Genomic DNA, 17,253 nt, shown 5'->3' on the forward strand with positions numbered 1-17,253 from the left:
TGCAGTTGGTTCCCTAAGGGTGCAGACCTAGCAGCTGATCAAGAAACAATGATTGGCTCCCCAGAAGAGCTGGATTCCAGCAGAGAGCTGAAAGTCTCAGTTTAGTCCACCAGGAGGGTGTGGAACCTAGCAGCAGACAGGGAGGTGGAGTCCAGTCCCCCAGAAGGCTGCAGACCCCAGCAACCGATTGGGAGACGGCATTTGTTCTCCCAGAAGGCTGCAGACTCACCAGGAGTGAAGGAATGTGGCCGCTGGATGATCCTAGCCCTCCAGATGCTACAGGAACGGCAGTGCATTGAGGGGGGGGAGAAAAAGAAGACAGTGGTGGACAGTTTGCAGGCCCCTGCATTTGATGCAGTAATAACTTTGACTCTTTCTATTCTGGAGGCTACGATCATTTGGATATTTTAGAGGGCATGTACGGTAATACAGTAGACAAGGAGGATTGCTTTGTCCACTTTGAAACTACCATGCAGAAGCCTGGAGAGAAGCTCTCCAAATTTGCAGCCCACCTAGTGAAAGCTGTGAGGAAAGAGGCAATTACAGCTCAGGACATGGACAGGGATAGTCAGATGGTCTCTATATTAAGATGTAACCGTGATTGAAATTAGGTGAGCAGAGAGAAGGAGGGACTCCTCTCATTTTGCTGTTATGATGAGGGGATCCGAGGAGAGGCCATGAGGTGCTCTCCAGGTCACCCTAGCATAAAGGGACCTCATGTCAGATTGAGAAGGGAGCAGGGTACCAGAGGTTAAGACTCTCTAGGATCACCCCTCCTCACCCAACCCCTAATATGATTCAGGAAGAAAGGTGCAGGGGTGGGAAACAGACTCATCTCAACCCCAGAAAGGAATACCAGGCTCGGATCCATGAGTTGGAATCCAGTTTAGAGGCTCTGCAGACCAGCTGATGCCCCATCAAGAGTTGCTCTTACAGAGGGAGTGGAGAGGGGGGAAGAGGCCATCCAGACAGTCCAGAAACCGGGTGCCCATATCTGGATGGCACAATAAGCAATCTGGTGTGGGAAGCCAGGACACTACAAGAGGGATGTAGTTTTTCCACACCCCAGATGCATGGGGAGGGCTCCCAGAAGCAGAAGGGGAAAGAGGTGCTATAGAGGAAATCCTTTGCAGAGAGAATCAGAAGCCACAGTATCTGAAGAATAAGCTCCAGTGCCACCCAGGAGCACTCAGAAGGACAGGCAGAACTGTGAAACTTCTGTTAAGGTTAACTTATGATAGCCCTGGGAACCGCCTGATAGTAGCACCCAAGCAGGTGACTGCCTATTACTCAGAAGGAACGAAGAAATGCTTTGAGACTTTAGTCTAAGTGAGGAGTATATGTAAGAGAGTAGCATCTTGTGGAGAATGATAAATGTAAGTGGAGGAGAGTGAAACCCACCTCCTGGGCTGAGGTAGGGGAGAGAGCATGTTATAACTGAAAAGAATTGCAATGGGAAGAGGCAGTGTAATATGACCGGTCAGGCTGAAAACCTGGTCAAACTCCTACATATTATAGAGGTGTAAGTCAAAGTTTCAGGGTGGGGATGTGCACATGACAACTGCTGAGCCTTAATGCTTAATTACAGTCAAATATCACTTCACAAACCATGGCAAAGTCCAAAATTGCAGAGCTTTGACTAAAGAGGAATGTACGTTGGGAATGTATCAAAATACAGTCTTAGCAAATAGATGAATCCTCATCTTGAACAAAAACCTTGGGCATCGGATTGTCAGAGCAGGAAGAAATGGGAGGTAGAATGGGAGAGCTGGCATCTTTTCATGTTTTTTCTGGGTCTTGGTGTTAAACCTAAAAGGAAGAGTTAAATGCTGGCTCAGTCAGACTGGAAATGCTGAGAGGTACCATAGGCAAGCTATGAGCCCTAGCAGCAGAAGGAAATGCAGCAGCTGCAGGGCTTTGATACTATAGTACAGTAGGAGAAATCGGGTCAGGGAAGAAATCCCAGAGCCTAATAGTCAGGGAGAGTTGGTTTTCCTGGGAGGGTGGGAACCAGAGTGCTGGATGGGTTAGGGACCTTCATTTTCAGTTTTTATTTTATTTTGCCAGAGAATTAACAAACAATAATAAATACTGAGCAGTTCCCTGGAAAAAATAAAAGCTGAAAATGAAGGTCTCTCTGGATGGGGAGGGAGAGTTTGGGCTTTCAGGAGGGTGCAGATTGGGAGGCAGAGTTCGGGCTCAGCGCCAGATCAACTGTGCATACGACTTGGGTGCGGAAGACACTATTTGCACAAAATATGTTCTTTTGTACAGAAAACATGTTTAATGCACATAAATCACATCTTATGCGTGCTAAGCATGTCCTCTGCACACATTTTCAAGTTGACATGCTTTTTAAAACTCCAGATTTATTAGCGCATAGCATTAGCTTACTGCATCGGAAGTGAACTCAATGCTTGCTGCTTGAGTAAAGAAAATGTGAGCTAACATTTAGCTCACATGTTTTATTACATTGGACCCACAAATTACAAGCCCAGCATGATTTGCTTTAAACCACTTGTATATTAATGATCTAATTTGCATGTGGATTTAATGTGCATTAAGCACCAAATGTGGTGTTTAATGTGTGTTAATGCCGCTTAGTAAATAAACCCCAGTGAGTGTAATAGAGAACATGGTGTATCTCCTTTACAGTGAGTGCAATACAGAGTATGGTGTGAGTGTAATACTGAACCTGCTGAATATCCCTCATAGTGAATGTAACAGAGTATGGCTTGGAGCTCTCACAGTGAGTGTAATAGGGTGATCCCTATTATAAAACAAGGTGTATATGCCTCACAATGAGTGTAATACAGGGTGTAAGATATATTTATTTTCCATGCTTTTAACACCCTGCCCTCTCTAGTTTTTTCCATTTTATACAGTAAAGTACTATAGAAATGCCTTGTGAACCTGACCAGTTGTTTTTGTTACTTTTTTTTTTATCTGTGCATCCAAATAAACGTATACTGTTAATTTCCCGCCCATGGAAAGTTATGTGGATAAAAGGAAATTTACAAGTATAAGTTAAAAAATATGGACAACAGCAGAAAAAACTGGCAGTGTGATCACCCAAAGATAGATATATAAATACACCCATAGCACCTCAAATGCCCCCACACATACACACAAACACCGACACAATCACACCATGGAAACACCACACCTACACACAATCTACCTCCATATACACCCTCAAACACTGCTAGACACATACCACCCCAAATGCCCTGACACACTCCCACACAATCACACTCCTCACTTACACACACTCTACCCCCATGCACACCCTCAAACATTTCTACACACACACTCTGATGGCCCTTAGAAAGCCAGCACAAAAGTAAAAAAAACCCAAAAAACAATTACAGCAGTAAATACAATAATGCAATAATCAATATAATGAACATATTTGCAAATTGTGTATACTCCATGGAGTGCATTTGTCAAATCTCTTTTTTGTCTTTATTTATCCACTGTTCCCCTTTTCTGCTTTCACTATCTCACTTTCTTTCCTTTCTCCTTTTTCCTCACTGTCCCTACATTTATCCAATCTCTTCCACTTCTTCACATCTCTCTATCTTTTCTCTCTCATTTGCCTTCACTCATTTCTCCTATTCTTCTTCACTGCACATCTTCAACCACTCTTTCCCTCCCTCACCTCATCTATCTGCTTCACCTTCCTTCATCTCTCTCTACTATACCCTTTGCTCTTCTCTTCCTTTATTCCACCTTCCCTTCCTCACCCCTCACTCTCATGCCTTCTCTATTCCTCCTCCGTTCCTCACTCTTCCTTCTCTATCCTCCCCTCTTCCTCTATCCCACTTCCCTTCTTCATCCCTCCTCCACCCTCCTTTTTTCCATTCCTGTCTCTGCTTGATACCCATCCCTCTATTTTTTCTTATCCCCTCTCCTTATGTCTTCCCCCTCTTTTCTTTATCCCTGATTGTCTCTTTTTCAGTGGATGAATCTTTCTCGGATTATTTCAAGCACATATTCCAGATGCACGTCAGCAGAAAATCCTATGTTGACCCATTTGTGGAGCTGAGTTTTGCCGGGACAGTGGTTAGTACAAAGGTGGAAGAGTGCGGAGAATTTGCCGTGAATATTCTTCACAAATTATGGTAACACAGTCCTTCAGAAATTGTTACAAGGCAGGAGCCTCCTAAGGATTCAGTGGGATATATGGTCCTGCAACCTCAGGAGGCAAGAGCTGTTTCTGGCTAATTTGAGGACTTTCTTTTGGATGCTGCCCAGCTGACTGTCCTCTCATGGGTATTTCAGAGAGGATAGCTGTAATCTGTATAAATGTATGATGCCCTTGCTCCAATCTGGATACAGGCACAGGGGCTCACTATGAGGCTCATGTGCAAGAGTAGTACCCATGGATCCTCCTCACGCAAGGGGGAAATCTCTTTTTCAAGGCCCTTAGTTGTTTTCCTCAGCAAAAACACCATATGATGCACAAAAGCTGCTGTTCAAAATGGGGGGGTTGTCTCTGATAGCAGACAGACAAAATCCACAGGGTACACCAAGAGTTAGTTCAGCAAACAGTTCAGGAAAATAATCAGAAAATAATAGATCAGTTTATCCCAGTAACCAAAATGCTGCACCCCCTTAGCAGGTCCTCTGCGCTCTGGGATCTCCCCCAGTACTTGTTTTGGATGTGGCTCTCCTTCTTTGTCTCTCACTGTTTCTCTTCCAGTCTCACAGCAAATGAGTCCCTGGCTCATTTCTTTGTTCACTCAGCAGTTCTTCAGTACCTTCCTCAACTGGGCACATTTCTGTCTGAACTCCCTCCAAGAACAAACCTCTTTTTTTCCCTTTTCTCCAAACTTCTCCGAGTAGTCTCCCTGGACAGATGAGGACGATGAACTTAAACCTCTCGACAAATTCTTATCTTCATACAACCTTTCAGGAATTCAGCCCCTGGCACCTCAAGACTTCTCATTCCTAGAGATCTGGTACCCTGAATTTTGGCCTGGCCCTCTCCTCAAGACGAGAACACTTCATTTTGGCACCGCTCCATTAAGAAAGGGCCCAACTCCAAGTTCTTCAGCACCTTCAACTCCCCCTACACTCATGTGGGCACAGGATTTTTATTTAAACTATGACATGTATAAAATTTTAAGAGAACGTGTGGCCCTCTCCTTGCTTCTTTTGTATGAACATCTACTTGAAAGGCAGTATTTTCCGTACAATGCTAATAAGGCACTAATTATGTTACTTCCTAAGAAAGATAAAGACTCACTTCTACTGGGCTCCTTCCTACAGGCCAATATCATTGCTGACATTAAATTACTAGCCAAGATCTATACAGGCCGCTTAGCATGCATCATCTCCTTCCCTGGTAGAGGATCATCAGGTGGGTTTTGTGCATGGGCGACATCTTGTCTTCAGCATGAGGAGGGTTTTGGCCTCTATAGCGTGGAGTACTTTCCGTATGATTCCTTCATTACTGATCAGTTTCGATGCCGCAAAGGCTTTTGATTGGGTAGCCTGGGATTATCTTTTCTTTGTTTTAGAACAGTTTGGGTTTTGTGGCACTGGTTAAAGGTGGTGTGCTTGCTCTATTCGGATCTTAATAAATGGATCTCTCACGAATGAGTTCCTTTTACAGCGCGGTACAAGGCAAGGCTGTCCTCTGTCGCCACTTTTATTTATTTTATCACTAGAACCACTATTGAGGGACATTCAATATAATAGCCACTGCCATTAGCAATGGTTACATGGAATAGACTTAGTTTTTGGGTACTTGCCAGGTTCTTATGGCCTGGATTGGCCACTGTTGGAAACAGGATGCTGGGCTTGATGGACCCTTGGTCTGACCCAGTATGGCATGCTCTTATGTTCTTATGTTCTTATAATGTCTGCATTTCAGGTATTCTGATGGGTGCCAAAATGTTTAAGATCGTGGCTTTTGTGGGACAATCTGCTTGTATAGTTTAGTAATCCAGTGGAGTTGTTGACCGCTTTGATGGTGGAATTTGCTCTCTTCAGCTCCTTTTATGGCTTTAAATTAAATGTGAGCAAATCTGCGACAATGGCCTCCCCGGCCCATTATCAGGTGGAGTGGGGTGAGACGTTTCTTCTCAGGTGGGCCGGGGATTCTTTTTGTTATGTGGGGGGTACAGATATCAACAACCCTCACCAAGATCTATGATTTAAATGTTCTTTCTCTGTTAAAGTCCCTAAAGACTACATTTTTGGAATGAAAGGATTTGCCCCTTTCAGTGACTGGCAGGGTGAATTTATTTAAAATGCTTTTAGGGTCCCCATGGTTATATATTCTGCAAACTGTTCCCTTAGTGCTTCACAGGAGAGATATTAAGCTAGTTTATGTTATGCTGTCTCGCTTTGCATGGCAGGGGATGAGGGCACGGATTTTAATAGTGGAGGGTCTTCATCGAATGACTTATGAGGAGAGATTGAAGAATCTAAATATGTACACCCTGGAGGAAAGGAGGAGCAGGGGTGATGTGATACAGACTTTCAGATACTTGAAAGGTTTTAATTATACAAAGACAACGACAAACCTTTTCCGTTGCAAAAAAATCAGCAGAACCTGGGGCCACGATTTAAAACTCCAGGGAGGAAGACTCAGAAACAATGTCAGGAAGTATTTCTTCACGGAGAGGGTGATAGATGCCTGGAACGCCTTTCCGGAGGAAGTGGTGAAGACCAAAACTGTGAAGGATTTCAAAGGGGCTTGGGATAAACACTGTGGATCCATAAAGTCTAGAGGATGTGAATGAAGAGAAGAGGCATGGGGGTGGCTTGCGGGAATGACGGCTACTACCTGGAGATTAATATCCTTATTCAATAAACATACACACAGTTAATGCGACTCCAACATTGCTCTATGCATCAACGGCAAGAGGAAATGTGGAAAAAAGGATTTCCATCCACAAAAAAGCAGGGGAGTAGCTTGCTTGTTACAGCGGTTACTACTCCAAACCAAATAAGCCTGATACTTCACTTTCAATGCATATCCAGCATAGCTCTCTGCTTCAATGGCGGGGAGAATGAAGAAAATATGATTTATATTCAGACAACAACCAACAAGGAATGAATTACATAGTCTGGATAAACAAATAAGCATGGGTGTAGCTTGCTTGTTACGGCAGTTACTATCCCGAATCAATTAAGCCTGATACTTCACTTGGAATACATATCCAGCACAGCTCACTGCTTCAACGGCAGGGGGAAATGAAGTAAAGAGGATTTATATTCAGACAACCAATAAGGACTGAATTGCACAGGCAGGGTAAACAAGCGTGGGAGTAGCTTGCTTATTACGGTGGTTACTACCCCAAACCAATTAGCTAGATACTTCACTTAGATGCAGCTCCAGCACTGCTGTCTGCATCGATGGTGGGGGTGGAAGGGAATTGGAACCAAAAAGTTACAAATAAGGACCCTGACCTCAGCGGTCAGAGTAACAGATAAGTATGAAAACAAATAGGTGTGAAAGCTTGCTGGGCAGACTGGATGGGCCGTTTGGTCTTCTTCTGCCGTCACTTCTATGTTTCTATGTTTCTATATTTGGTGGGATCTTGGCAGCAGGGAGGGCTGGGGATTCCGGATCTACAGGAGTACAACATGGCCTGTCTACTGAGGCAAGTTAAGTATTGGCTCACAGTTAAGTATTCCTCACATTTCACTCCCTTGGATTTAGAAAAGGAATTGCTCAAACCTTTAGACCTATGCTTTGTGCTGCATGCTCGCTCGGCTCTTCTGCCTTTGGCTATATGCAGTTACTCTTTAGTCTCTTTATGTAACATTGATCATATCTTTGCACTAAGCTGGGCCAGGATTCGAAGGAATCAGTCTATTTACCTATTAGGGGCAATCTAGATTTTACACCGGGTATGCTGGCTTTAGCATTTCTTCATTGGGCCGCGCAGGGTGTGGTTTTTTTATCGCATGTGGTAGACTCACAGGGTGTCATGTTGTCCTATCAGGCACTTTCTCCCAAGTTCCTTTTTGCATATCTTCAGCTGAGACATTGTCTCCTCCGTGTGGCGTCTTAATCATAGAGAAGCTTTTGTAGAGCAGCTCGAGGAGTTTTTTCATGGTGATATTCATAGTAGAGTAGGTACATCTCTACTATGAATATTAAAGCCCAAGGTTAGATTAAAGCCCAAGGTTTCTTGTGACTCACTGCATGGTAAGTGGAAGACAGAACTTTCTGTTTTAGCTGATTTTCATCTCCTCCACTCTATTAAGCACATACCTGAGCTGACAGAAGATGCAAATTTGAGAGAGATACAATACAAATTCATACGGAGGGCGCACTTGCCTCCATCCTGGTTGTATAGAGTGGGTTATTTGGATTCCAGGTTGTTTAGTAAATGTCAACTGGACGGGGTACCCTAGGGCATTGTCTTTGGGTTTGCCCTGCTATCCAATCCTTTTGGGAGAAAATCCGCAAGTATTTATCTCTTTTGGTGGGACAACCAATGACTTTTGCTCCTGGGGGTGTTCTTTTTGATGTGACATCCTTCTTCCAGATTCCAGAGAAGGATAAATGTCTTTTATTCTTTTATGTCGGAAAGTAGGTCTGATCATGGTCCTATACTATTTTTGCCTTCTTTTGTTTTTGTTTCTGCAGGGATTCCTTTCAATGGTATATTGCCAATGATGTTATAATATATTATATGTTACTCGTCCCTTCCGATGCAGCCCTAGCAAAACACGGTTCCGTGTTGAGAATAAATATTTGATTACTTGGAATTAATGTTTTTCTGCTATTTGATTGTTTGAAATTTATTTTTGGACCTTTTCTACCTTGTCGCAACATACCTGCTGGATTGATTAATATTTAGTGTGTTTGCTCGTCGTTCTACACCTTGTGATAGCAAAGAAGGCCATTCTCCTGCATTGACGTAAACAGGATCCTCCAACCTTTTGGTTGTGGAGGAATAAATTCCAAAGCATAATGCAAATGGAAAATCAAGCTGTGACACAGTCGTTTAAGTATGAGTCTAACTTTATTCATGTTTGGAAACCTTATCTACAGCAGCTATCTCCGAGGGCCAGAAGTAAGATAATAAATTATCTCTAATTTTGTATGGTTTGACAGTATATGACCCCAATGTGCATCTTCTCTTTCTTCCTTTTTCTTTCAATTGTGGAGAGATGGGTATGGTGGGGATAGAGGGGTTCCTTTATTTGGCAGGGAAAAATATTTGAAAATGTGCTTGAATGGATGACTGTGCTTTCTTTTTTTTGGCTTGCTTCAGAGTCATGTATGTCAAACTTGTGTTATTCTTTATTTTCAATAAACAGTCTTAAATATAAACTATGACATCTCTCACCTTTTTGAAACACTTCTATTCTTTTCTGACATTGCCCATGGAGGCAGGATCTGTTGAAACCACTGACTCTACACTAGCAAGAGGTGATTTGGGGGCCCCTTACATGTATTTCATTTCATTATACTTGTTATTACATAGTCGGTCAAGTAAAAAAAAGACCAGACGTTCATCCTTCTTATGGCGGCCTTTCTATATACGGAAAAATGAAAACCGCTCTGCAGCTGTAGCCTATTCTGCAACTGTGAAAAGTCCTTCCTGATCCCAAACATGGCAATTGTCTCAGAACTGCTGGATTAGCACTTTTTCCTACTTTATAGCAATAACACCACATCTACCCAATATCTTTTTCCTCTGAAGGATTGTCCAGATGAAGTACTTTTAGCTGCACAGCCAGCCAGTATTCAGACATAATGTATGTGGGTACTTTATGTTTGAAAATCAGCTGGGTTTGTGCAAGCTGAAAGGTATGTGTGTACACTGCCAGTTAGGTGCTCTATTGAAAATTTACTTCTCAAAGAAGAGAGGAGGGGAAGAGAGGAGGAGACAAAGGACTAGAGAAAGAGAGATGGTAATGGCAGAGAAATGCTGTGGCAGAAAGAGGGAGAAACAGAACCAAGAGGCGAGAGAAGGGAGAGCAGCAGGGTTGAAGCTGGTGAGAGACAGAGGAGAGAATTGTAGGCACAGAATGAGATGGGTAGTGAGTGGGAGAATAATGGGTGAGACCTCTGCTGCAATGAAGAAATAAAACTGTTAGGGTTTGTGAGTGTGTGGGCCCCTGGGTCGAGGTGAGAGATGGTACCGCCCATGGAGAGGAGCCCTGTTAACCTCACCATCGGGAGGCGAGATCTCAGCTAGGGTGTGTGCAGAGCAACAGTTGCTGGAGAGAGAGAGTGAAGAGGAGAGGGCGGAAGAGCTAGAGATGGTGACCCCAGGGGGTCGAGTCACGGAGAATCAGCCTGAGAAGCTGATGTCAGTACTAGCTAGAATGTCCTTGAGTCTTTATTAAAGAAGCAGAGTGACACTGCCCACGGAGTGGGGAGTGAAACAGAAAGTCACATAGACACAGAGCTGTCAAAGGTCTGTGTAGTGGGGTATACCCATGGAAGAGTTCTCTGTAGGGAAGAACGGTGATGGTCCGTAGCGGAGAGTACACCAGCGAGGGTTCCTCAGTTGTGTTGGTTCGGCAATGGTCTGCAGAGCGGGGTACACCGATGAAGGTCCTCATAGTAACGTTGGTATGGCAATGGTCTGCGGAGCGGGGTACACCGATGAGGGTCCTCAGTAATGTTGGTATGGCAATGGTCCGCAGAGCGGGGTACACCAATGAGAGTCCTTAGTAGCGTTGGTACGATAAAGGTCCGCAGAGCAGGCTACTCACTGAAGGAGAGCGGAGGTCTCAGAGGAAGCCCCGGGGAACGGGGCAAATAGCATTCCAAGATGCAAGGCCCTCCGAGGAGCAGATAGCCAGAGACAGGATAGGGCCCCCGAGGAGCAGGTACCCGGAATGTCTCTCGTCGAGGAAGCAGGAACTGGAACACAGGTCCGAAGTGAGCGGATTCAGCAATGAGGGAACTCATTGCCAAGTCGTAGGCAGGCAGGGCCAGCCGGCTTAAATGTCCATGAGAAATGACGTCATTAGGGGGAGGACGCTCCCGAGGTTCCCGCCATGACGTGGATAAGACTGGCCCGAGGACACGCATGCCTAGGGAACTCCCAGGGCAAGATGGCGGTCGGCAGGTCTATGCCGTGCAGGAAGGCCTGGGAACTAGGACGTGCAGGCCGGCGAAAGCTGGCGGAGGCCGCCAATCTCCCCAGAGGAGTCGATGCAGGAAGGCATAAGGTGAGCAAGAGCGCTCGCAACTGTCTGCAACCGAAGGGTGTAACAGTACCCCCTTCTTAGAGCCCCTCCCCAGGGGTTTGGGTTTTCTTGGGTGAGAGGTGTGAAACTGCTTGATCAGCTCTTTGTCAAGGATATTGACCGCAGGCTCCCAACTGTTTTCTTCAGGACCAAATCCTTCCCAAGATATCAGGTATTCCCATCGCCTTCCACACTTCCTCACGTCCAGAATGTCCTGTACCTGATACGTAATGTCCTCTTCTAATGCCAGAGGTTGAGGCATAGGTAGTCTTTTGGAAAACTCGGACAAGATGAGAGGCTTTAAAAGTGAGATGTGGAAGGCGTTATGAATCTTGAGTGATGTGGGCAGGCGGAGAATGTAAGTGACCAGTCCCAGCCAGCGAAGTAAGGGAAGCAGCCCGATGTAACGGGAGGCGAAGCAGGCTGAAGGCAGTTTCAAGTGAATAAAATGAGTGCTGAGCCACACCTTGTCTCCAGGGTTGAACTGTGGAGCTGCCTGATGATGGGCATCATAGAACTTCTTTGACTTTTGAGCGGCTTGCTGAAGAAGTTGTTTGGTGTGTCCCAAAGCTGATGTAACTCTTGTGCTGTAGTTTGCATTGCAGGAGAAGATAGACAGAGGTAGTGGAAGAGGAGGCAGAGGCTAGCGTCCATATACTACTTGGAAGGGTGAAGACCCAGTGGATGCAGACTGGTGGGAGTTTAAGGCGAACTCGGCCCAGGGTAGTAAATCGGACCAGTCATTCTGCCGTGAGTTCACATATGCCCAAAGAAATTGTTTCAGGGTTCGGTTTGTCCTCTCTGTCTGCCCGTTAGCCTGAGGGTGATAGGCTGATGTGAGGTCCAAGGCGATATCAAATTTTTTACATAGTGACCTCCAAAACCTGGCTGTAAATTGTACACCCCTATCCAAAAGGATGTGTCTTGGTAGTCCGTGGAGGCAAAAGATGTGGCGAATGAACAATTTCGCCAACTCCGTGGCTGAGGGTGTTATGGATCTGCTAGGGAGTTAGCGATGTGTAGGGATCTGCTAGCAGGCGTTAGCAAACTGTTGTCAATCTGCTGCTGGAGACGTCTGTTGGAGGAGGAGTTAGCGATCTGCTGCAAGTCTGCTATGCGGATGGGAGGAGCTAGCAGATGAGAATAGCAGTCTGATAGAATCCCTTCTCCAAAGGAGAGGGGTAGCAATCTATAGAATATTGCCTCCTATGGGTCTGCTAAGGAATGGCAATATTCATTATTTATTTATTATTTTTATATACCGACATTCGATCTGAGATGTCACATCGGTTTTCATGTACTGTAGGTATTTCCCTATCCCCAGAGGGCTTACAATCTAAGTTTTGTACCTGAGGCAATGGAGGGTAAAGTGACTTGCCCAAGATCACAAGGAGCGAAATACGAATATGTATGATGTAGATTGCAGAGTTGGCAATCTGTACCAGCGGAGTACTAGAGATGGTGCACAGCTGGACAGCGTAGATAGGTGAATCCTTGGGCCGATGGCAGATGACAGCGCCCTCAGGAGGGAGTCCCGAGAGGGACCACCAGCTAGGCTGGAGTATGGAGACAGACACAGATAGTTCTTTTATTAAACAGGTAGTATAACCAGCAGAGGTGGCAGTAGTGAGCTGGTGTGCCCGGCAGCGCTGAAGTCCCTCAGATACTGGAACTGCGATTCCAAGGTTGCTGAGCTGCAAAGAAACTGTAGATAGTGAATAGACAAGGTATGCAGTTATATATAGCCAGTACTAGATAACTCACATAAGATCTTGAAATAGCTCAGTAGCTGGAAAGGCCCTCGAGGAGCGAGTACCTGTTCCAGGGAAAGCTCTGAGAGAGCGGTGGTAACTCACAATAATCTGTATCTGGAATAGTTTCTAGTCAATAGAGACTCTTCAAAGCGTTCAGGAACATAGGCCCTCGAGGAGCGAGTGCCAATTCCTATATACCATCTGAAATAGTAACTCATAAATGTCTGTACATGCAATGGCTTCTTAGACAAGAAGAATCCTCAGAGTATTCAGGAACATAGGCCCTTGTGGAGCGAGTACCGGTTCCTATCTGTAGTCTGAAATAATAACTCACAATGTCAGTCTCTTGCGATTGCTTCCAGGCAATGGAGAGTCTTCAGGGTATTCAGGAACATAGGCCCTCGAGGAGCGAGTACCGGTTCCTATCTGTAGTATGAAATAATAACTCACAAATGTCTGTACCTGAGATAGCTTCTGGGCAATGAGAATCTTCAGAGTGTTTCAGGAACATAGGCCCTCGAGGAGCGAGTACCATTTCCTGTCTGTAGTGTGAAATAGTAACTCACAATGTCCGTCTCTTTTGATCGCTTTCAGGCAATGGAGAGTCTTCAGAGAGTTTAGGAACATGGGCCCTCGAGGGGCGCGTACCGGTTCCTTTCTGTAATCTGAAATAGAGAAAGAGAATGAGGCCCCGAGGAACAGGTACCCCTGGTAGGTTCGGAGAGGCAATGTTGCAATAGTGAAGCGGGTCCGTAGGAAATCCCGCAAACAATCCTTTAGGTGCAAGTAGTATTTGAACAGCTGAAGCTAGTCAAATCGGAGTCCTTGCTAACTCGATCTGTTAGCAAAAGTGACCTTTTATGTTGGAAGCGGATGATGTCAGTATAGGGGGACGCCCCTGAGGTTCGCGCCCTTGCTGGTACATACTTGGGAGCGCGCGCGCCCTACGCCATCAGAAACATGGCGGATCCGCAGCATCGAGCCGGCCCGGGGATGCCGGGAAGGAGCGGCATGGAGACGCCGCGGCATCAAGCCGTCCATCAGGCACGGAGGGAGTCGCCACACAGGTAGAGAGGGTGGAGCGAGGGCGAAAGCAGGCATGAACGCCACAGAGGGAAGATCAGGTAGTGCCACAAAGTGAGCCATCTTTGAAAATCGGTCCACAGTAACCCAAAGCTTATTGTTGCCAGAGGAAGCAGGGAGGTCCACAATGAAATCTGTGGCTATATGGGTCCACGGCTCACTGGGTGCAGGAAGGGGTTGTAAGAGGCCCCAAGAATGGCCTGCCGGAGGCTTTTTTTTTTAATTTTTAAATGTATGCTTTATTGGATTTTGTACAAAATATAACAATATATAACAGAAGCATAATAACATATATCAGAAATATCTTCAAACAACTTGTTGAGTATTGTTGAATCTGCTCCTTTCCATTTCTTTGCATTCCTCATCATTCCTCCCCGACCTCCTTCAGTACCAGCCTTCTGTATTTACCCTCCCCTTTCCTCCCTCCGCCGGAGGCTTTTGACAGGTGCAAGTGGGACATGATTCTACGTAAGCCTGAGCGTCTTTCTTCATGGTCAGCTACCAGTAGAATCTTTGGAGAGTGGAAAGAGTTCTAGCTTGTCCAGGGTGGCCTGCCAACAAGGAATCATGTGCGCAGCAGAGGATTTTCCTTCGAAGTGGTCGAGGAACCACTGTCTTTCCAGATGGCACCGTGAACGTGGTGGAAAGGAGAATTTTATTCAGGTCAATGATGTGTCATGGGACATCCAGAACATCTTCTGTGGAGAACAAACGAGAGAGTGCATCGGCTCGAGTGTTCTTATTGGCTGGCTGGTATCATAGTAGGAAATTGAACCGAGTAAAAAAGAGACCAGCGGGCTTGCCTGTGATTAAGGCGCTGTGCATGGTGGAGATACTCGAGGTTCTTGTGCTCAGTAAATACCATGATCTAGTGCTGTGCTCCCTCGAGCCAGGGATGCCACTCTTCGAAAGCCAATTTAATTGCCAGCAATTCTTTGTCCCCGATCCCATAATTATGCTCAGCCAGGGAAAAGCATCAGGAGAAGAACGAACAAGGATGCAAGGTGTGATTGGCCGAATGCTGGCTGAATACTGCGCCAAATCCGACGTCTAAAGCGTCAACTTCAATGAAGGGTCGTCGGGGGTCAGGATGAGGCAAGCATGGTTCTTGTAAGAAAGCTTCCTTAAGCTCCTGAAAGGTGGTCACACTTTGGATGACCACTGAGAGGGGTTTGCCCCCTTACGAGTCATGGCTGTGAGTGGGATGGTCAGTGTTGAATAGTGTTGGATGAACGACCTGTAATAGTTCGTAAAACCAAGAAATCTTCGGAGCACCTTAAGGCCTGTGGGTTGAGGCCAGACTTGAATGCTTTTGGTCTTCTGCGGATCCATTTGAAAACCCTGGATTGAGACCACGTAGCCTAGAAATGGGACGACTCCTGGTCGAAGGAACACTTCTCCAGCTTGGCATATAACTGGTTGTCCCTTAGATGTTGCAGAATATTGGCGACGTCTTGGTGGTGGCTCTGGAGGTCTTGAGAAAATACCAGGATGTCATCCAGGTAGACCACAATGCAACTATAGAGCATGTCTCTGAAGATCTCGTTCATCGTATTCTGAAACACCACTGGGGCGTTGCAAAGGCCAAACGGCATTACCAGATATTCAAAATGGCCGTCACGGGTGTTAAATGCTGTTTTCCATTCGTCACCATGATGGATCCGGACCAAATTGTAAGCTCCTCTGAGGTCCAATATAGTAAATATCTTGGCCCCCTGGAGTCTGTTGAAGAGTTCAGAGATTAACAGCAAGGGGTAATGGTCCTTCTGGGTAATTTCGTTTAGGTCGCGGTAATCTATGCACGGCCGAAGAGAGCCATCCTTCTTCCCAACAAAAAAGAACCCTGCTCCAGCAGGAGATTTAGAAGGCCAAATGAAGCCCTTTGCCAGGTTCTCTTGTATATATTCGGACATAGCCTTTGTCTCAGTTAATGAAAGTGAGTATACCCTTCTATGAGGAGGCTCAGTGCCAGCCAATAAGTTTATAGCACAATCAAATGAGCGGTGAGGAGGTAGAATGTCTGCTGCCTTCTTGGAGAACACATCCGTAAAGCAGTACTGCGGGGGAAGACCCGGAAGGGATGTCGTGGTAACCAGGCAAGGCATCAGGGACACGACTTCCAAACATCTCCTATGACAGGACTTGCCCCATTGGGACAGTTGTAGCATGCTCCAATCGAATTGTGAAGTATGTAGTTTTAACCATGGTAATCCAAGGACCACAGGGTGTATAGCGTTGTTCAGTACCAGAAAAGAAATGGTCTCCGTGTGTAGCGATCCCTTGTGGTCAAATGGGAACCATGGAGAAAGTAACTTTGCCTGGTAGCGGCTCACCATGAATGGAGGAGAGCAGTAATGGTGTTGGCGTATGGACAGTGGGGATCCAAAGGTGTTCCACAAGTTGCCTTAGGGTAAAATTTCCACTGGCCCCGGAGTCTACCAGCGCCAAGGTGTGGAATTCTTGAGCGTCCGAGTAAATTGAGACAGGCAGGGTTAATGGAGAAGAGGGTGATGTCAGGCCTAAGAGAAGTCCTCTGGCAGAACCTAGGCCTTGGAGCTTCCGTGACAAAGTGGACAGGAGGGTACTGCATGACCCTGTTGGCCACAATACAGGCAGAGGCCCGATCTTTGACGTCTATGCTTCTCTTTTGCAGATAAATGACCGTGGCCCATTTGCATTGGTTCTTCCTCTTCGGTGCCTTGTGAGGTAGCGGTCTGAGCAGACGACGAGGGCTGAGCGTGTGGAGTCCCTGAAATTGTCCTCTTGGATCCTCTGGTCTCATGCAAACGCTCACGCAGGCGGTGGTCGATACGACCGGCGAGGTCAATAAAGGAATCCAATACCTCAAGGAGTTCTCTGGCTGCTAATCCATCCTTGATATGCGGGCTCAGGCCTTCGAGGAATATAGCACACAAACAGCTCAGGTCCCAGTGAAATTCAGACGAGAGGGTCCTAAACTCAATGACGAAATCGGTCAGAGGTCTGGAACCTTGTTGCAGATGCAGGAGCGTAGACCTGGAGATGGCCATTCGACCTGGGTCATCGAACACAGAGCGAAATAGGGCGAGAAAGCCCGACAGGTCCTGAAGGATCGGATCTGTTCGATCCCAAAGGGGTGATGCCCAGGCCAAGGATTTCCCATCCAGGAGGGATAAGATGTATGTTGTCTTGGAAATTACATCAGGGAAATATGCAGGTTGTAAAGAAAAGTGCATGTTACACTGGTTCAAGAAGCCCC

The 17,253-nt window shown here is 46.0% G+C and overlaps 1 protein-coding gene across 1 annotated transcript in view; it reads left to right on the plus strand.

The window, feature by feature from the left end:
• Positions 1 to 17,253, plus strand: part of FER1L5 (fer-1 like family member 5) — a 495,517-nt gene that overhangs the window by 34,280 nt on the left and 443,984 nt on the right. The window contains exons 9-10 of the mRNA XM_029603280.1: positions 388 to 567; positions 3,962 to 4,065. Of these exons, the coding sequence (XP_029459140.1) occupies positions 388 to 567; positions 3,962 to 4,065 (284 nt within the window). The remainder of the gene's footprint in view (positions 1 to 387; positions 568 to 3,961; positions 4,066 to 17,253) is intronic.

Source organism: Rhinatrema bivittatum, chromosome 5 (assembly GCF_901001135.1).
Source record: "Rhinatrema bivittatum chromosome 5, aRhiBiv1.1, whole genome shotgun sequence".
Lineage (NCBI taxonomy): Eukaryota > Metazoa > Chordata > Amphibia > Gymnophiona > Rhinatrematidae > Rhinatrema > Rhinatrema bivittatum.